The sequence below is a fragment of the Bombus affinis genome, chromosome 15 (assembly GCF_024516045.1).
Source record: "Bombus affinis isolate iyBomAffi1 chromosome 15, iyBomAffi1.2, whole genome shotgun sequence".
Taxonomy (NCBI): Eukaryota; Metazoa; Arthropoda; class Insecta; order Hymenoptera; family Apidae; genus Bombus; species Bombus affinis.
The window spans coordinates 4221385-4242763 of NC_066358.1; the positions used below are offsets into that span (position 1 = coordinate 4221385).

General features: G+C 40.5%; 1 protein-coding gene and 1 long non-coding RNA gene across 6 annotated transcripts in view; one reads left to right on the top strand and one right to left on the bottom strand.

Annotated features, from left to right (window-relative positions):
* Positions 1 to 67: 67 nt before the first annotated feature.
* Positions 68 to 4540, bottom strand: LOC126924983 (uncharacterized). Of its 3 annotated transcripts, none has more exons than XR_007713765.1 (4): positions 1944 to 4540; positions 1444 to 1576; positions 1260 to 1363; positions 68 to 1183 (listed from the first exon to the last, which is right to left on the bottom strand). It is a non-coding gene; the product is annotated as an uncharacterized LOC126924983 (long non-coding RNA). The 3 variants fall into 3 exon arrangements; XR_007713764.1 differs by having other exon boundaries at positions 68 to 696; positions 767 to 1183; positions 1444 to 4224; XR_007713763.1 differs by having other exon boundaries at positions 1444 to 4224.
* A 21-nt stretch (positions 4541 to 4561) lies between these two features.
* Positions 4562 to 21379, top strand: part of LOC126924938 (LIM domain-binding protein 2) — a 134482-nt gene continuing 117664 nt past the window's right edge. For 2 of the 3 annotated variants that reach the window (XM_050739987.1, XM_050739989.1), the window contains exons 1-2: positions 4562 to 4781; positions 9900 to 10551. In XM_050739987.1, coding sequence (XP_050595944.1) covers positions 4754 to 4781; positions 9900 to 10551 — 680 coding nt within the window. In that variant the 5' untranslated portion in view covers positions 4562 to 4753. Of the gene's footprint in view, positions 4782 to 6232; positions 9085 to 9899; positions 10552 to 21379 lie in introns of those variants that run through there. The other variant, XM_050739988.1, reaches the window with a different exon arrangement.

Here is a 21379-nt window from a genome sequence, read left to right on the forward strand (position 1 = left end):
CGCAGAAAGTTCTGCCTCACAAAATCATTTCTACTCTGTTTTCCCTACTGATTATTTTTACTCGACATAACCTTACTATCTCATATTTTACTATTTCAATATTATATACACAAATTCCACAGAAAAGAGCATAATTATAATACCATCCTTTTAATTACGCATGTATGTTTTCAAAAATCATCAGATCGTTTCATTAATAGATTCAAATTTACATAAGAGATTAGAACGAAGATTTACATATCACATTCAGTAGAAGATTCAATCGTAACAAATTTTTTTTTCGTAAAGCATGAATTTATTAGTTAACTTCCGCATTTAATTCGAATGTTAATTATCGGTGGTCGGCATAAAGGTTAGTTTCACATGGTCTTATTACATACAAAGTACACAGCATTGAAGCATCTTCTATCAAGTACAAAATTACTATTTTAATCTACCGTTAATTCAATCTGTGCAAATGCGTATTATGAACGCGTATCACATAGATGGATAGAATTCTTTATATTCTCTACAACAATAATGTACGATTTCATAATTACATACAAACCTTTAAATTGTGGGATACAGGAAAGTATTTCATGTTACGTTTATTTTGTCCACCGATAACCACAGTACATTGCCAATATCTCTAATTTTATTCATTTTCGTGTTTGTATTGAGCATAAAATATTCCGACATTCCGTTTATTTGAATCTGCTGCAGGACAAGTAGTTCATATAACTGAAGTCCGTATAATACGAGCTTACTGGTTCTCCTTATTACTTACGATTTCTCGTTCATAGTAGTCATTCAAGTTCAGATAAATCAATCCAATTAGAAGAAGTTTATTTAATTGCCCACTAATTAAAATTTCGTTTAAATATATGGACAAACGGACTAATTACACTCTATCCAACGTTATAAATTGTAGAGGGCGTAATAAAACCTCTGAATGGTCGGTATTACAGAACATGTGACGCGATGTTCCGTAAGGTGCCAAGTCCACTTTTATTGTTCTCGATGATTGAATTAAATATGCTTCACATATAAAATGAGTCGCACAGATCGTAAGAAATAATCCAATCTCTTTCGAGATCGAAATTTCAGAACGCGAAATACGAAAACCCATATAATATCAGGTTTATTCCATATTTAGTCAGTGGTTTCACGATCGAAACCCACATCAGCGTTGCTGTCAATGTACCTAGACGAACACACAGATATGTATAGATTGTACACGTAGCGAATAGAACAAGGTGGTAGGGTGGAATTGTGTTTACCTCTCCATCCCCCGATGACAATCGGCAAACACACTTCGATGTAGGATTGTTGCGCACTGCTGCACGCCAAACTGCCTTTGTGTACGTAGTATACTTGCACAAATCTGCAGATCAGAGACGAAATTCTCGAAAATTCGCATTCGCACTTCACGAAAATTCACTACTTCACTCTACTTCGACTTACTAGTTTCATAACGAATTTTGTACTGCGATTATCGCAATTTCTTCGATACTCCCGCCAAACGATTCGATTGTAGAGGGCGTCGCTGCACGCTATCGAACCTTCATAAATTAAGTAGGGGCGATCTAATTGTTTCCTTATTAGGGAACAAATACGGAAATTTCTTTGATTATTAAACACAACAAAATATCTATATACGTAACTAGTATTTTGATTTGATATATTATTTAAAAGATTCTGGACTTTGGAAAAATAGAAAAAATTCTTTCAATAAATTAAAAGTGTAGGATAAACGATACTAATTTTAAGTGCGTCGATTTAATTTATTAGAAGAAATGAAACTGTTTTTCGCTGTTAACCACTCTTCAGGTAAATATCAAATCTTCATTCAAAACATATCTGCAATAGTACTGCGTAGAAATATCACGTTTCCATTTTAAAAACCAATTTTTATTTCACTTTTATTCTTGCAATGCAGCACCAATTTTTATAAAAATACGTACGTAGGACGTTACTGAGATTTAACGATCAATAAAATGGGATAATTAAATCATGAGAAATAGCCCTTTAGAGAAAATAGAAGACAAAACGAATTAAATCACGGACAATATTGCAGCGTATTCTCGGTCGGTAATAACGCGTAGAACGATTCGATTCGTGCACCAGTATCGATCGAGGGACCAGGCGCAAAAGGTTACGCGGGCGTAGATGGAGGTGCGGGGTTTCTTGGACGCGCTTGAACATCGTTGCGGTGACGAGCATGTCATATCTTCGCGTTTCATGCGAAGCAGAGAATGCACGTAACCAGCGCAAAGCTGTCTTCCGCCCAGTTCTCGTGAACACTTCACCCACCAGACAATAGTTTACCGTATCGACCTATTCTCCCTCTCTCTTTCGTACGTAGCTTCTCCCTCCGTGCTTCGTTCTCATCTACCTCCTCATGCCACCCCGCTCCAGCCAACCACGAACTTGCTCTTCTGGCCTTCCCTTCGTGCCTTTCCGCAGATCCAACTTGTTTCTGTGTGCCATGAACTCCGAAGCTTCCGAGTCCACTTAGGAACAGCTGCGAACAATCCACGAACAGTCGCGATACTTTTCAAACTTTTCGCCGATATTTTCGAAAGTTTCCCTTTGTGTTCGGGTCTCCTGATGTTCTGAGTTATGGTCTTTATACTATCCTATTCGCAATCTTATTTCTTTGCACAATTATACCTTATCTTTACAAATAAAGGAACAATCCTAGAATTCAGTAATTAGAGCCATATTACCAAAACTATCCTATTCACAATCTTGTTTTCTTCCTCGATTTTGAGCTAACGTCACATGTGATCATCACAGAGATAAATATGATAAGCAATTTTTAAATTCAATAATCTGTTCATCTATTTTTAAAAGATTTGTATATATCTTGGAATGTAACAAGTTGTTCCCTTTCCAACTATCATAGCTAACAAATAACATGAAAATTAAAAGATCAAACAAAAACTGAAATATTCCTCTATGCGCCCTTCATATAGATCTAACTTTGTTCTCGTTAAGTATATCATAGGCTAAGTTTTGTGTATCATGAAATACAACAAAACAAATGAGAAATCACGGCCTTACAATTTATTATCAAAAGAGCAAAATTTTATCAGGACATTTAAACTCGTTAACCTGGAAGAAATTCTTCATCCATATAATAAACTTGCGAGTTTAATGGAAATTAAATTCAGTTTGCTTGAGTCCGAACGCCGCTCGTAGACTTCGCACCGTCACGGTTTCCGAAGGTCGAGATTTGTTCCAAAGTTTGTATGAATGAAACTTATCCTAATATCTCCGTGAACGGTGTGCGGCTTTCTTCGGACAGTTCTAGTCGGGGAACAGCGTCGACCAAAAGTACAGAAAGTCCACGGGAGAGAGAGCACGTGCAAGCAAGGGTCGGTTGTTTCCGAGCTCGTTCGAATCGTTTCAACCCAGGGTCAGTGGAACGTGCTTGTGTACGAACTGTCCGCAACTGTCATTCACCTCGTGGCTTGCCACGCGTTCGCGGCGGATATTTCCGTATGGTTTGCGGGAAAAAGTTATCACGGGGTCGGGGAAAAATCGAAGTGCCACAACGGATGAGTTTTCGCGGCCTGAGACTTCTCTCTCATTGGTTACACACAAAGAGAATGAGAATATTGGAAAAAAAAAATGTTTCCCAATCACCACCGGTTACAACCTGGAGAATTGTATCTGTACGGTCTGATTCGTACAGCTAAATATCATTTCATTTGTATTTCTTATTAATAGAATAACACAGGAAAAAAACACGATGAGCACATTTTTCTTCATTTTCTGAGGAACATATGTTTAGCTCTAAAGCCAAATAAAAAGACAATTTCGATAGTGTAAGATTGATTGGTTAAGCTATTGGATTTTAGAACGGCTTCCCTGTGAAAGGTAGGAAATTTCACTTATCTTGTTCTTCTCCTGTAATCTTTAATTAAAGATGCAGAAAAAGTACAAATGACTAAAAAGCCTGGAAGAACGCTAAAAGAAATTTATTCTTATACTGAGTACGAGAACTTCGTCGGCGTATCATTTGCAATTTTCATTTAAAACTTTCATGCATTTTGTCTCGCACATTTGATGAACATACACACACAAACACACACGCAGTAACGAACTTAGAAACTTAAGTCCGCTTTTACGCTATTTCATCGCATAACGATGCAGCTCAACGTTTACGTCCAAAAGCTTGCATTTAATGCAAACAGGAAAAAGAAGAAAAAATATGAGCACTTTTTCGAATACATCTGACTCTATCCACGGTCATTCAAGGCCTCATTACAGTCGTGTATCGTTGTGTATATCGCTCATTGAGCTTCGCGTGAAAAGCTGGCCTCGTTAACGAAGCACGGTCGCAAAGCTGTTTTCCGGAGCCCGCGTGTTCTTCGTTCGACGACACATCAACTGTCACTGAAGACGACTTTTCAACGTCTCCGGGATATAAAAGGCGGCCATACTGACCCCGAATCGCGGGTTATCGAATTGTGCCTTCACCGACAGATAGACATCGAGATGCGTACTGACATACAGTGTGCGAGCGTTGTTCGCGTGACAGCGAGCCAAGCGTACTCTTATGCCCGTGGTTCTCTCGTCTGACAGCCGTGACCTTCGAACGTTTATCGGTAGAAAACTTTCTTCGGGATTTCGCCTCCGCTCACGGCTAAAAAGTCGAACGCTCTAGTTCTCCGCTACATAGTGATTTCTCGCCTTTGAAGATTCGAATAAATCGATGAATCAAGAAACAAGTGAAAATAACGGATCATGATGGAACACGGAAAGGATGGAACTGAGCAGCATATTTTTAACAGGTAGGTTTCACGTTAAGTAAATAGTTAGATCTCAATTTTTTGAAATAATACGATACTCGATGAATGTTAAAGATTTTGAACAGAAACTTCTGTTAGTGATTTTAAGCTATTGTCTCGGTTTGCTTGTTGATTTTATTACGGTAAATGTCCGAGGGTAACATGAGAGAAAGGATATAATACGAACTATCAAAGAGTAGATTGTAATATTTGCCGTGTAATATTCTGTTAAGTATAGCAAGCTGAAACTTCTGCTTTCCCCAAAGTTATGTAACTGTTCGATCTATTTCACGTCCCAGGCGAATTGGTGTCAGTTGCTGATAATAGTAATAAATAGCCGAAGCAACGATTCAGCCTCGTAAAATTTTAGAAAGTGCTCCGGTCCAGATAACTTCCGGCTTCGTGAACTAATCTTCTCCGTTTTCTGGTAGTTCAACTTGGTGGTGAGGTAGGTCGGCATAGTTTCCCGTTGATGCCGCCTTTCTATTCGAACGACTCGCCAGGGAACAAGGAAGCATAACGCGGTTGGGTGTCGCGACGCCAGACGCGGTTGCATTTACGAAAAGGATGGAAAAATGAACGCTCGTTGCTTAGAGACGTAAATGCAGTTAAGTTCTGCCTGGATGCGTCCAGCAGTTCTCAATATTCTTGATGCGAAACACCAACCTATTCTCTTTGTCTAAAAATCCTTCTTACAATTAGAGAAGAAAAACTTATATAAACTAAGCTCGTAGTTATTTATTAGAACAATATTTGAAACGTTGAAAATTATTACAATAATACAAAGCAAATGGTAAAATTTTTTACTCTGAAGAACATAAAAGGAAATATATCTTCTTTTTATAGAAACTTTCTCTGAATATATATCTCGCAAATTCTATATACATTTTCAGAATGATTTCAGATTTTACCAATATAATTATGATAGTCTTGTCTCATTACGATGCTAATGAAATTTCAAAATGTTCTATATAACAGATACAATAAAAACATAACAATTTTCGAATGCTTTCACGAGTCAGCTTAAGTGAAAGAGATAAATTTTGGAAAGGTAATAGGAAGGAAAGCCATCTTAAACGCAAACCGCTTAAACGCGGCGTTTGAAGGTTAGCAGGCCTCCTGGCGTCGTATCACCGCCTAATAAAATGACTAGTCGTCTGACCAGCATAACCTCGCCAACCCATCGACCCCCGCTATACGTTCCTGGGATAAACGCAGAGAGTAAAGAGGCGGAGGTGGAGGAGGAATAGAAAGAGGAGGACGAAGAGGAGGAGGAGGAGGTGGAGAAAGGTGCAGGAGGAGGAAGAGGGTGGGCAGGGTCGAGGGTGAACCCCTTATTGATTTTTAGGGTGACACTGTCAACCGGCGAGTGTTGAGTCCCCCGCGACGGGAGGGACTTTGAAACGACGAGGAGTGAGAAAAAATGTGGCGGCCGCTGCGCCATTCCACGCGCGAAAAACATCCCTTCTTTACAGTTATCTTCCTTTTCATTTTCTTTTCTCTTGGTTCTGCGATTGATTAGAATTTCATACGCGAATAAAGATGATTAGGAAACTGTTCGATCGTCGCTTTCCGCTAGAAACATGAAACATTTTTTCGTTGTGTAAAAGTGGCGAGTGCGGCGTCGGCGGCAGTGGTGGCGGTGACAGAAAAGAGTAACTGTGGCGAGGCGCAGTCCCGTTGCGGTCGGGGGTTTAGCTCTCGGCGCAGGGCCGTACGCATCCGTGGGCGACGCTCCACGTGGAACAGCTGCCTTCTCGCGTCGTCTTGCATGTTTTACACAACGTCTCGGGCATTCGGATCGTGGTTTTAGTTCTCGGGAAACGATATCACGCTGACGGTGGACAAATTTCGTTTCAATTCTACACGTTTTTTTCTCGCACCTTCGAGTCATAGTTGACGTTCAGCCTATTTTTCTTTTTTCCATTCTTTGTAATCGTTTGGCCGAGCCACGCCACCACGTCGTGAATCGTCCATGAATAAGCAGCGAATGACGCGTGTGTTTCCCGTAATCGTCTTTCGTGCTCGATCGCTCCTCGATATCCTTGCTTGGTGACGTGTGTTCTTTGTGCGCCACGCTTTCTGGCTGTGCTGCACGCAGAAAGTTACGAGAGTTAACTTTCGAGTGTTCGCGGAAACGGTGCGCCAACGGAGGAGGAGGATTAAAGAAACGCATCGTGTGTGTGGTGTTTCTTCACGTCGCGTCGGTTTCTAATTTGCCGCAGCGGGGGGCAGAGAAACGTTTGATTGAATATCGAAGGGAGGAAGTGTGATAAATAATAGCGAGCGGGAGAGTAGTGCTTTGGAGGATGCGTGTTGGCTGGTCGTTCCGTTGTTGCGTGTGATTGTTTTCTCACCTAACTTGGCTCGCTTTGGTGCATCGCTCTTTACGAACTGAGCCGGCATCTCATGTTGTTTACAAATCAAGGCGATTACGTTACTGCACGTCCTGTACACACTGTGTTACTCGCATGCAACAGGCGACACCGCGTTGCCAAAGTTTCCTCTTGATTAATCGATCGGAAATTACAGCCGGTCAGAGTGATACCTCTCAAGGATTTGAATGAATCGCGCGGTTCACTGATAGACGCAGAAGAGACATTCAGAGAAACCGAGGAAGAAGGAACGAAGCGTAGAGGAGTGCGGCGCATTGGCGTAGAGCCGGCAAGAACGGTCGCGTCTAGGGAAAAATCGGTGAATAGTTTCGGGTGCACGCGCAAGGAATATCAGCCGTGTAATTACGCGAAGGTAGCGCGCGGCTTAGAATCAATACGACTGGATTACTTAGGCGACGGTTTAACTCCGAGGATCGAGAGAAAGCGTGGCTAATAGCCGACGAAACACGCGTGTCTAGCGGCCGAACGATTTTTCGACTGGCATCTAAAGGCACAAGGCAAACGGCGCAGAAAAGACGAGCTGCACTACGGAGTTGCTGCGTATGCCTTGATGGGGTGTGCTTTCAGTGTGTTTGGGCGGGGTGTGAGGCAGTCGTTGCTGCCGCGTCGGCTCATGCAGCCAGTCTGTTAAAAATGGCAGCGTCGTCCGATTTTTATGTATCGGATAACAATTATTGGCTACGACCGAGGAAGAAATCCAGTTGACATCCGGGCGCGGGCAGTTAGGAGGGACAGTGAATACTGAACACGTGGTCTGTTGAGGGAGCAGCTAGTCTAGTTTACTACTAGGTGCGTGTGTCGACTAGCTACACCCCTGGCGCACGTGCGTACGTGTATTTCCTCGAGTCGTCGCGAACGGTGCACGTGTGAGTGACAAATCGCGAGTGAAAGTGCTGGAGACTAGTGACTTTTTTTCGTGCCGTCACGCGTTCCTCACAGGCTTCCTGTATTTTCATTCGCGAAACCTGTCTTGACAGTTAAAACTTGACGTTTCGGAACGTCTGTGTCGATACAATCACGTTCGTCCAGTGTTTACCATGTATCTTTACCGTATGGTTAATTAAATCAATGAAGTATACGTATGGTAGACAAAAATTCGATCTTTCTAACGGTTACGGAGAATTATTACGATTCGTTCGATGTGAATTAATGCGTGGTTAAAAACCTTCAGTAAATACGAATACGAATACGAATACGAATGCTGTGGCGCCACCTGCACGCTACGTCCCTGGCAAGGGTCGTCTGTTGACTCTGGTGGTGTTTATTCGCGCTTGCCTCTTCTCTCTCTCTCTCTCTCTCTCTCTCTCTCTCTCTCTCTCTCTCTTGCACCGAGTCATTTGTGTTTGGACGATCGTGAATTTTTTGCAATGTGACGAGAAAATGAATGAAGATTAGTGTGATGTCGGACCTGTGCACGCGCCTAACAGTGGGTGCGCGCCTGGATCTCGACTCGAAACTTGGTGGAACGTCTTGAAACAGGTCGAAAATCAGCATGAAAATGCCGGCAACGCGACCGTACAGGTGCCCATTGTTATTCGCAGCTTTCACAGTTTTCGATGAAACAGTGCATCGACAGACTTCAAATCCGGACTCCTGAAAAGTATCGTGAATCGTGCTTCGTGCGCTTTAAGTCCCCTCGCCGTCGGTGGGACTCGCGAAACGCGTTCTAACCGCACTATAGGTTAGGTTACCGGCACATAACCTTAATTCAATTCTAAGGAAAACTCGAGTTGTTACACATGCAGGAATTGAAACGTGACCTTCTTGTGATCTCATTTAATTGAGAGTTAAACGTATCTAGGAAGATTGACCTTTCTTTGCCAAGTGCTGATTCCTACATTGTGGGTGATCGGTGCAATGGAATGATCTGGGTGACCATAGGACAATGAAGGCCAATGGGACAAACAATGGTGATTTTACTTTGTTTCTCTGTTTTTTAGAATTCTTTAGAAATGCTATGTTATATATTACTTTACGTAAAGTGGTGTTAATATAAGCATCAGAGTTGTTTATTATTAGACTACTATTAGAGTTGTTTACATGCATCGATATGCTATTCTCATAAATGCACCATATATGAGATTGCTTAAAAAGGTTATTGTGTTAAATATAGATAGAATATAAATATAATAGTAAAGCTAATTATCTGTATTGCACATAAATGAGCTTGATAACTAAACGAATCATTAGAATCTTCACGTACTATATGAAAACATTTATATGTTGCAGATTTTATACATTATAAGTGTATCTGTATCTATAAGAATGTGCAATATTGAAGGTAATAAGAGGAATAGTATTAAATAATGGAGTTGTAATGAGTATATTATATCGGTATAATAGTATATCATTATATATACTATTCCAATATTACTTCTCTTATGTTTTGGAACCTATGTATATGTACTAATATGTATATTATATTATAACATACTTCATTTTGGTATTTCTGTAACATCATAACAGTTAATCCTTAATATAACAGAAAGAATTCCTTCATCATTTAGAATCTTTGTACTTCCAAGCGTACACACTATAATATAACACACTTACTTCTTATGTTCTGGTAATATGAGATCAATTACTCTAAAGTACAACAAATACAATAAGTACAACAAGTGTACGCACTATAATATAACATATTTACTTCTTATGTTCTGGTAATATGAGATCAATTACTCTAAAGTACAACAAATATAACATCATGCATTGTTTAAATTTTCAGGCTGTAGCCGCCTAAACACGCCATTGGCAGCCACTACCACGCTGGAGGATCCGGGAACACCAGCCTCTTGGAAGGGCCCGCCGCCCGGCTCGGAGGCATCGCCTTTTACACCCAACTCCGTTGGCCAGGGTGGTGGCCCTGGCTCCGGTCCTTACAACAGTACAGGTGGTCCACCGAGTAATGCGGCCTTCCAGGGTCCGAGTCCTTTCCCCGGTGGTGCTGGTAGTCCAGCAGGAGCACCACCCTATCAAGGCCCACCTCCTGGTTCCGCGACTCCTCAATATACTGCCTCACCAGCGCCTAGTGGTTCCTCGACACCTGGTCCCGGACCACCGCCGAATTCGTCGGGCTTCCCTCCGCCGCCGAATAATTCCGGGCCACCATATAATGGGCCCGGACCGAGCCCGTTCGGTTCGCCATCTGGCGGGCCACCGCAGTTCGTCGGTCGACCCGGTTCCTCAGGACCGCCGTTCGTACCTCCGGGAGCAGGGAATCCTCATTTTCCTTCGCATGGTCAACCGTTTGGAGGTCCTCAGTACGGTATGCCACCTGGAAGCCCATTCGGACCAGGACATCCGATGACAGGACCTATTGGGCCTGGACATCCAGCGATGATGGGTCCTGGTGGTCCCGTCGACAGGTTAGAGCAAGGGTGAGTGTTGATTATATTATGCTCTCGACGTGTTACTTATCAATTATAACGTATATGAGAGATCTAACTGAATGCAAATGTAAGTTAAAGTTTTGGGAATTTAAATTTAATTGTGTATTTCTATTTTTTAAGGTATAGTACATTGAATTTCATAATCAATGATAGTGTAACTTGATTTTCAGTTAAGATATATTTCTATCGGTTTAAGAAGTATATTGATTTATATCACTATGATATATCGCCAATTAGTAATGGTCTTGAGTTAATCCTTTCAGGTTCGAATTTTCTTTGGACAGTAACGAAGTTCTTTTCTTTTTATCGATTATCAATGTAGGTCTATGTAGATCTATTGATGTTATTAATTACCGAAATTTAAGTAATTAAAAATTAATAAAGAAGATACGAATGGATTAACTAGAGGCGATAGAGATATATTTGATGAGTAACACGTTCGATCGAACTTATCGAATAAATAGTCTTAGAACTTGTAGATTACTCCTCAATCAACGGAGTACGTAGTGTATTTGATAATGCATCTTGATAAGTCTGAAGCTGTATTCTGATTGCTATAAGGGAGAACGTTGCGTTTAGCAATGATATCGCGCGTATTAAATCCAAATTCAACGGAATTAATGTTTTTTACTTGAACACGATACCATCGATAGACTTTCGTCGGTTTAGAATATAGAAACGTTGTCGCTATTAGTGTGTAAAACACAAGAGCACCACGTGTCTGACGTTGTCGGACTGCTAACATTCCTAGATAACACAGTCTACAGGTAGCCACCGTTATTTATCACTCGTCTCCCGGTTAGTCCGCATTCTTGCTGATAATCCTGCTTCGGCAGAGCTACGTTCTTGCCCTTTGAAAATGGTCTCGATCGTTTGCATCGACGTCAATGCTTCTGTAGTCGAACAACTCGTTTTCGAAATCAGTTACGTACTGAGAGAGAGCTTGTTTCAATGCTTCGATGCGATAAAAGCTACAAATGTTTCAGTAGACACATAGGGGTCGTCCATGTATCACCGGGAAAGTTATAAATAGGAACAAAAGCAGCAACTATTTCCAAACATTTTCGATAGCACTAGTAGGTAATAATCAAATTTCTTATAGACACATCTTCCCGTTAATCTTTGTAAATTGCTCAAAATAATTAGGGAGGAATTAGCGACGAATGGTTCTGGTGTGAACAGAACAGAAAAAATTCTACAGTATTGAAAATTTAATCAATTTTTATCAATAAAGAAAGAAGTTACGTTTCTTCAAGTTTCTCAGATTGAGAAGCACTGTGCTTCCTAAAATACGATTCCATCAAATTCAGATCGAAGATAAATTTTTTTCCCCGTTAGTTGCCAAATTTTTTCGCGATCGTTGCCAGATACTGTGAAAACATATTGTTTGTTAAGTATCGTTTTTCCAAACGGAGCTAGATATCGCGTGTGCAGACGAAACCTGTAATGAACGGCGCCAGCAGCGAGTCACTCGGTGCTAAACTTGGCAGCCGTGTTAGTGATTCACTATCTCCGATCTAGATTATTGATGCAGTGAAAAAATCACACGTTATCGAGCCACTCGAAAGAATTGACGTTTCGAGAGTTCGTATCATGCGTCGGAGTTGTCGCCGTGTACACGTACTATAATTTATACAAGAGCGAACCGGACCACGAGAGAACTACGTAAACCAGTTTTTCAAATAGTTTTAGTAACAGACGTCTCTGAAGGCGTGACTCGATCGGTCGCTAAATCCGGCGAGGGCGCATTATTCGAATTTCCTCGTGCCGATAACTTCAAAACTGGAGTTTCGAATTAGAAAAAGAAGAACTTGCGAGTCGAGTAATAAGCTACGCGACAAGATCCAGAGATATAGGAGCTGTCCGAGAAGATTTTTAACCGCGCGTTACACGCGAAATCATCGACGTGTCTTTCACTGAGTGCGTGGGCACGCGTGAATTCCTCACGCGTGTGTTTACGCGTGTTCGAGTTTACAAGTGTCTTAAATCTTTGTAAACTGTTGAACGGATCGTGGGAGTACGAGGAAAAGCTGGTGAATTGTAAATGACGGACTCGAAAACTTCGTTATACGGTAAAATTTGGGGCAATCAAGAATTTGCGCGTTTAGGATATCTTCAAGATTAGCATGAAAGATCACAAATTTAGATAGCACGTTTATTGATAACGTTTTTATCGATAAGAAAATCGATGACATTAATGATTTTAAATTGTGCAAATAGGAGAGAAGGTTAGCGTTACTCAAAATGATAAACTCTTGAGCTTTGTTGTTTGTTAAAATTTAGAGCAATCCGAAAGTTTAAACCTTCCGAATGTATCTAAAATCAACGCGAATGATTAAGAATTCAGATAATACAGATCATTGAGTAAATATGATTGATGAAAACTCTGTCATCGGAGTAATCTCTTGATTGACAAGAAAATCGGCGGCATTTACGGAGTCGCTAAACCTGTTAGTAATTGATATCATATACAATTTATTAGCGTCTGTAATCGCGGAAGACGGAGTTTCGTTCTTTCGGGTTTCATTTAGTACACGTGAATCACATAAACAACCGGTGTCGTTTAATGAGGATTTATAAAACGACAATGATAAGATTGCGGCAGATATGGGTCTCCTAATATGAATTTTAATTTCTGTCAAGCTTTAACAAACTCCTGCTAGTCTTATAATTTTCCTGACATTGAATAATCGTCTACCTGTCGCAACTTAGTTCGTACTTGTACCCTCTACCTTCTCTCTTCGACCCCTCTTTCGCGGATAACGCGATCTACAACGAAAGAATTGAAGGATCTTGGTCAATAAGGAGCAGCATCGATATTTGGATTTTGTACTTGGTAAAAAAAGAATTATTTAAATTATTCAAAATTATTAGAAAAGAAAGAAGTGTATGGTTTATTACTAGCAAAAGTTTATTACTAGGAGTATTAGTCGACGACTGACTTTCACTTGATTTTCATGGGTTTTCTTAAATTACTGGTAAGTGGTGCTACCACTTTATTGCAGTAAGAAAAATTAATCTTGAAAGAATCAGATGGTTTTTTAAATATGATTTTTTAATTTTTCTTTATTTTTCGTTCTTCTTTTGTCTCTATCGTACAATAACTAGGAATACGTATCGTTGAAGGTAGAATAAAATAACGGTGTTACATTCTTGGCAGGGATTGTACCGCGGGAGGTGACGCCATACTTTTGTAGGAGGTAGTACGCGACCCACCTCCCCTGTTCTCCCTAAACCCTCCTAGCCACCCCGTGTTACGGAGGGCGGGTGAACCAACGAGTGGAGGTAGTGTGGGGGGGCATCAGGGTGGTACGAAGGTTCTCATATTTCCTGTATTTTAATTTTTCACGATATTTCACTGGTATCCGGCCGTCTGTAAATTATTTACTCTTTACCATTCGTTTTCCTTCGTTTTATGTTGCACATTTGTAAGGATATCGCGTAGAGTGTTAGGGTAAGTCGCACTCAAGACTAGAGGCGCGATTAGCTTGATATGACTGGATCGATAGAACGTGTCAAGGATGCGTCTGGAAATCGAGATATTGTGACACCGACGATCGTTGGCTTTGTCGTAAGCTTTTGACGTCAGTTTCCATTGATTTAGAAAACTGATCGTTGATAATTCGGACAGTTAGATAAACTGATTAAAAGTGATCGCCTGACTTCGCAAATGTCGTTTGATTTTTGTACATTATAAAATTACCTTTGAGAATTTGACGATTCAAGACTTCAAAAATTTAAATTGCTAATATCTGAAAATTCAAAGATTCGAATTTGTGAAAACACGAATTACTAACACTCGAAAATTCAGAACGTTAAATTTAAAAAAAATATGAATCATTAATATTTAAAAACGCGGATAGACGATACGCGAAAATTCCAAACATACAAATTCGAAAAAGACTCAAGTTATTGATATTAAAAAATCCAAATTTTCAAAAACAAAAATTAATTAACCGTTGTCTTTTTATCGCGATATTAAAAAGTTTGTTGAGAACCACTCGAGCTCCCTGCCCCTTCCTGCTCTTCCTTGCTTCTCGGGTTTGGGTTGGGAGAGCGAAGAGGGATGGGGCCGAGGGGTGTAGATGGTGGCAGGAGCAGAGTGAGGGGGGGGCTAGGGGGCTATAGGTGTAGGTAGAAAAGCGAGGATGGGGTGGCGATCCGTCGGTCTGGGCCCAGCAGCTTCGCTCGTGCGTCCGCGCCACACCACCGTTTACACTTTCCCGTGTAAAGGAATCTTGGAACCGTCGGGATCTCTGCCCGTTGCGTTTCGTTACCGTTTGTCTCAGGTCGTGGTCGAGCCGCGGTTCCACGCTGTTACTCTCGGAGCATTTGAGAAAACGAGCACGAGAAATTCGTATCGCTTTATAGCGGCCGCTCAGCCGCAACGAGGGTTTGTTTATACCGCGTTCTTACCACGGAGCACATAATTGATCGGTATCCCATAGAAACCTCGCGTTTCCGGTCTGCATTCTGCACTCTTGGATCTTGAGTGCGATGAGTCGGATCTCCGCTCCAATAAGGTGGCTTGCACGATCCTTAAGGTTGCTATCTCTTTTCGAAAAATTGCGGAGTATAACTTTTTCCACGCGCATGTAACGCAAGACTAATTAGACAAGCTCACGGCACAGGTATATCGTGCGATGTTTCTGGATTTTTATAAGAAAGTTCTAAAGATTGTTATCTTTATACGAATATCACAGGGGAGAGATAAGATGAATTTCGTCGTTTTGTTGTAAATTTCATGGAGTTTTTAGAATTCAATACGCTGACGACTATTTCCATCGCAGTGAAGACGACGATATGAATAAAAAGCGATAACAATTAACGTTCGAACGCGCCAACTGTAATTCGCATAGGAAGTGCGTGGTATTCATAACTAGTTTCATATCCGCGGCAAATTTTCCCATTCGCCGGTCGGAAAATATTATTGTTAATTAATTGTTAATTAATTTGTGACATAACAGTTACGTGATGTTTGTTTTCTCGAGAAAAAGGTGAGTGTAATTAATATGGACGTACAATTACAAAACAGCACTTGTTAGGGGCTGTGTTAGGAGAAAATTGATCGACCACTCTGCTAGTATTTAACAATACAAATAAAAGTAGAGTGAAACTTTTCAGTCTGTTTGCCGAATCTCGTAGTAGTGCTAATTGAATCTGAAAATGTTTCGTATGACACGCGCAATATATTGATAAAATCTGTCTAAAATCGTTCGCAATTATAATGACACATCAGTCTTCACGAAAGTTCATATTCTTTTCGTGCATTATTAGCTGCGATGGCGGTGCACCGAGGAAAGAGATAGTATTGATTTTTACCGATATTTAGCCGTGGAATTATCCCCTCTCTCTTTCTCTCTCTATGTCTCTTTTTCTTTCTTTTGCCAGCTCTTTCTCTCCTTATAGCCGTCTGCTTCCTTTTGCTTCCTCGATCCTCCCCTTTTCGTCTCAGCCCCCCTCTAACTACCCCTCCTTTCATCTAGCTGCTTCACCCTTGTCCCCCTCAGGGCCACCCTCCGCAGGCTGCGGCACCCTTCGCGAATCCTGGAGGAAACTAGGTGCCGGGAACGGAAAATCTGAATACCTATGACCCAGAAGAACGTTTCTATGCTAAGTACACGTTGAGCAACGACGAAAAAACCTCTGTTCAAACCAATCATCCCCCTTCGACCAAATAATCCTACACTGGCTGACAACTGGTCACTAGTTGATGAAGGGTGGAGCAAGAGTTTGGTGGTCTTAATTAAAATAGATGTCGAGGGTGTGTTTCTATTAGATGTCGGTGTGTTTTTTTATAATTGAATGATAATGAATAAGTTGTTAGGTGACAAGATCGTTGTTGTTTTGGTTATTGCAAATTGATTTGTTAACCCTTTGCGGTTTAAAGTTGAGCTGGACTCCACACTGTACTTTCTTTCATTTCTTTTACTTCTAACTTATAACGTAAATTTTCTTATGGCATTTGTTTCCATCGAGTTATACTGACCCAGACAGGCAGACCCAGATTGTATTGTCTGTAACGATGTTTAGTTTTAATCCTGCCTTACACTTTAGTTTTCCAACGAGGATCACGAGTTACGTATTCGATATTTCAATGGTTGTATCTGTTGTACAATTGTGTTACTGTTAAAACTCGTTTCATTACCTATTAAAGAGATCTTTGGGGCCAATGTGTACACAATTGTAATGGCTTGTGGGATCGTTTACAAATTTGAGCAACGATTTTAAATATAGAGGAACACGCCATCGAAAGTGGATATTACCTGTACAAGAGCAAGTTGGCCAAGTTTCACCGACTCGGCGAGAAACATTATCGACTATCCGTATTCTTCCCCTGTTGTTCTTAGTCAGGAAGCAAACCTTGTCCTTTTTTCGGTACTCCTGGCGACCTCTGTTCGGCCTAAGCTGCAATCGCACGTAGCGACACGATCTTCGGGTACGGCAGCTTTGCACTCGGGGATTCTCTAATCGACGTAAGTTTAGCAAGAAAATACTCTGCCAGTAGCCTTTGGAAATGGGAACCTCTAATTTATAAGGCCAAGATGAGCCAGTTGCGGCTGGAAGGAGAAACGAAGATAGAGAAAGAGCGGCTCTTACTAAAATTCAAAAGTTCCTCGACGAAGTTTACGATGCCGTCTAGCCGGCGCGTCGCTGAGATTCTCTGTCTCCCCGGCTTGTTCCCTCCCCCTTTCGGCCTCTGCTTCATATCTTTTCTAGATCTGTCGTCTGACGATTTTCTGTAGCCACGGAACACGTGAGCATTCGAATCTTTGCTTTGGAACGATCGATTTCATTCATGGTAGCCTCTGAAGATTAACGTTGCAACCATAAATGATCAAAGTGTAGAATTTGTAGGAAAAAAAAAAGGAAAAAGAAAATACAAATGGAGGACATATGAAACTTTTATCCCTGTATTTTACTAAAAGTCGTTCTACATTTTCAAAAATCCGCAAATCTATAAAATATCTATGAAGTATTGGATATTCGTTACTCACTGACTATTCTCATGATTCTGCTATTAATAAGAACGATTATATCGAAGTTCCTCGAACGAACGTGATCCCAAGGCACGGATGGACGTCGGTTTTAATCGACGAACAGGATGAAAAAGGCGTCGCTTAGGATCGTCGTGGGCGTCCGGGAAAATAAATGTCCACGTTAAATATTCATACAGCAACGCTGCTTTAAAATTACAGGTTAATACAACGAGACGCGAATCTCAATATATTATTCACGCATCACCGGCCATTCGATTTCCATAGGTCCTCGATGGAAGGGCTACTTGCTGACTATCCTGAATCGAGCTTGGCGAAACTGATAATCATGTTAGAGTCCGATCGAAATCGTAAATACCGCCATTCGTATCTGATCGTATATTCTGATCGAGAAGATAATTAAAGTCACTGTTTATTATGTTTGCAATTTCTCACGAAAGTACTTGAACACTTACGGTAGAAACTTTTTATGTATACACAATGTGTGTACACATTCGTGTATATTATATAATACGTATAATGTATTTATGAATGGTCGAATACACCTCCCATCAGCTACTGTATCCTGGAGCATATATTGGAAATTTTAATTCTGCAATTCTCGAATTCCTTATGTTTCCCATTTCGCTTTCGTTTCAGTCAAGGAGAAAGTTTCTAATGTTTTAAGAAGATTCGTTTAACTTAAGAATTCTTCTAAGGGTAGAAAAATACGATTCGATTAGAAATAACCGAAAGAATGGTTAAGGGATGATTAAAAGAGTATTAAACTGCACTTGATCACTATGTACGTTCGAAACAAAGAAATATATCATTATACGGTCGATGAATAAAGAGTTACAGGCAGAACGCATTCTAATGTAACGAGTAGTAGCACCGGAGATAGCTCGGTAGGTCGCTGACCATACCTAACATTTAATGCCGGTGTACCGTTATACGAGGTCTGTGGGGTGCCAATCGTTTCTTATCCGGATTAAAACTCGTTAAGGCGCCCTGCACACCCTTAGGGATAAAGCAGTTTATGACACTCAATATATTCCGGGTTGCATTTGTGTACTAACATCTTGACTATGGCTTTGTGGAGATATTCGTTCGACAATATTGTATACCTGTCGTCTATTGCCATATCGTCAATAAGATAAGCAGTAAAATAATATAAGGATATAGATTATTAGGGTAGTCAAAGTAACCAGTTTATCGTTTTTCATAGTTATGTGCCGAACATACTCTAAGTATAGTACATGTTATAATATTTAATGGTTGAAACAAGTTCTTCTTTCGACTTAATTTCTTTAATTATAATAAATTATATTATTAGGTCATCTCATAAGTTCGTTCCGTTTTTCGAGCGGTTGTATATGTTAAGATTGTTTACATACCTTTTAGTTTCATGAAAAAATGTAATCCCCCTCTCGTTGTACAACTTCTTCCCATTTTTCAAGTGCATTGGTCCCTTATCGCCGTATGTTTATAAATCGACACGTGAAATGTATACACAAAAGTCGGCACGAACTTATGGAATGACCTAATATATAAAACATAATAGAATAAACACGAAAACGTGTAGTGTACTTATTATCGTATTTTAGTACCAAAATAGAATCTAAATATTGTTGGTAAAGTGAAAATGTTAGGAATTATGTAGAAACAATAGAGTAGGATGCAGTGGATTGGCGACGGTGCATCTACATCGGTGTTCGAATGTTCGTGCCCCTTACATGCCACAAGGGAATGAGTCACTCTCAATTCTTAGCACAATCGCACATCTGGTCATAGACGGATTGTCCTCGTTCCTGGGGTTCACGGATGCTGTAGTCCGGCTGGCACTTCCGACTTGAACAAACCAGGCTATAAGGGATGAAAAGTACAAACGCACATGTTTTAGTCGTACGATTTCTTTCGAATAATTGAAGATATTATTCAACATTAGAACTATTAAACTAATCAAAACGATTAGCATGGGATTTTTTGTAGAACACTTACTTAAAACTTAGTAGTTTCTGGTTTTAAGTTGTTAATCCTCTCGGTTTGTATTCTAACATTGTATTTAGCGATGTATAATAATACAGACTGTAATATAAATTCTTGAAGTTTGAAAAAATTAGATTAAGCATAATTTTAGAAAATTCGACGTGTAGTCCTATTTATAGAGGAATCTAAAGTTTTCTAAAAGTTACTTTATCGTGAAACATAATATTCTACATTAGTCACGACGTGTTTAATTCACTTTATATTATACGCAGAAAGAAATAGTTGTCGATTCATTCGATGTGTTTGAAGGACAAACAGAGCAGATGATAGAAAATACTTGGATCGAAAAGATAAATGGAAGTTGCTCGACTTTCTATTAAGCGGTTTCGATCGACAGAAACGATTAAAAGAATCGAAACTTTGTTAAGAAGTTAACGGACTCGAATATCTTTGTCTGGCGCGTTGCTTCGGTCGAGGAAATTCTTGGACGTGTTGAAATACCTGGACTGAGGTCGCATTTGTGCTAATTGCATGGGAAGCGAAGCCGAGGGGATAACCCATGGGGAGAAGTGCCGCAGGTGGGGTAAATGGTCATGGTAAACGCGTCAACTTTGTAACGAGGGAGACCGGAGAAAAGTCTCTCGAATCAAGTTCAAAATTATGATAATGTTCCAAGGTTAATGGACTTTGTAGATGGGAATTTTTTTGTGAAATCATAAAAAATTAGGAGATTGTGATGTTTACAAGAGACGTTTCGCAGATGTGGTTATCTCCAATCTCAATGAAATTTGGTAATGGGGATTAATTTTATATGTTCGATAAACGAAACTGTAATTATGAAAAAGATAGTTTATACCGCGGAAGAGCTGTTCATATCTTCGCGTTAACATATTGGGATACAATTATTAATTAAATTCGTTGTTACAATACGCTATGATATATTCTCCTATATTTTAGATATATACATTTTTCTCATAATTGGTCAGTCATTCGCAGCTAAAATTGATCATTCACGTAAAAGTATCACCGCATCAAGTTTCATTGAAATCAACGAAGACCACACCAAACGCATCCTCCGTTAAAACCTTCGTTTATTCTACGTTTCAATCGGAGTCGTCGATTCGATGGTTTCACAGGAAACTTTATAAAACGTGAAACGAATCGAACTCGCTTAGAGAGCGCAATGAAACAATTAATAGTAGCCCGAGAGAGAAAAGAAAAAGAGAATCGGGGTCTTTCCGCAAACGGGGATTGAGTTCCTCGGGAAATCATTATTTCGTCCGGCTTTGCGCGTTTCCCGGCGTTTTCCATTTCTTCGGCAATTTCCGGTTCTTTCTCCGTGCGGCGGTCGCGCCGCGAGCTACTCGATCCTTCTCATCGAAAGCAGGGCTCTCCCCTTTCCTAACCAACGAATGCGACGTGAGTCATTAGCGCAGGTCACGGCGTTATTAAAGACAATGAAGCAAACTTTATACGAGCGGGGGTACGGGGCCAATTACTTGGCAATTAGTCGAGCGAGCAACAAGTGAGCATCGCCACGAACCTCTCTCCATCTCGCTCTTCCTTTCTTCGTCTTCTATTCAGACCACCTTCTCGTTCGCGTCTTTCCCTCCATCGTAGACCTCCGTCACGTTCCTCGTGACACGATTGGCGATGCCCATTCGATTCTTTGTCCTGCAACTTTTCCAGCGAATTTAATCGTACACAGTCTGAAATGGATCTTGGTTATCCTACGGCTTAGACGTCTCGGATGACTCAGAAGTGTTTCTCGAATTAAGGAGATGCGTTATTCTCTAATAGCTTGGAAGGATCAAATTTTTTTAATTTTCCTAAACCATTAACCATTTAGC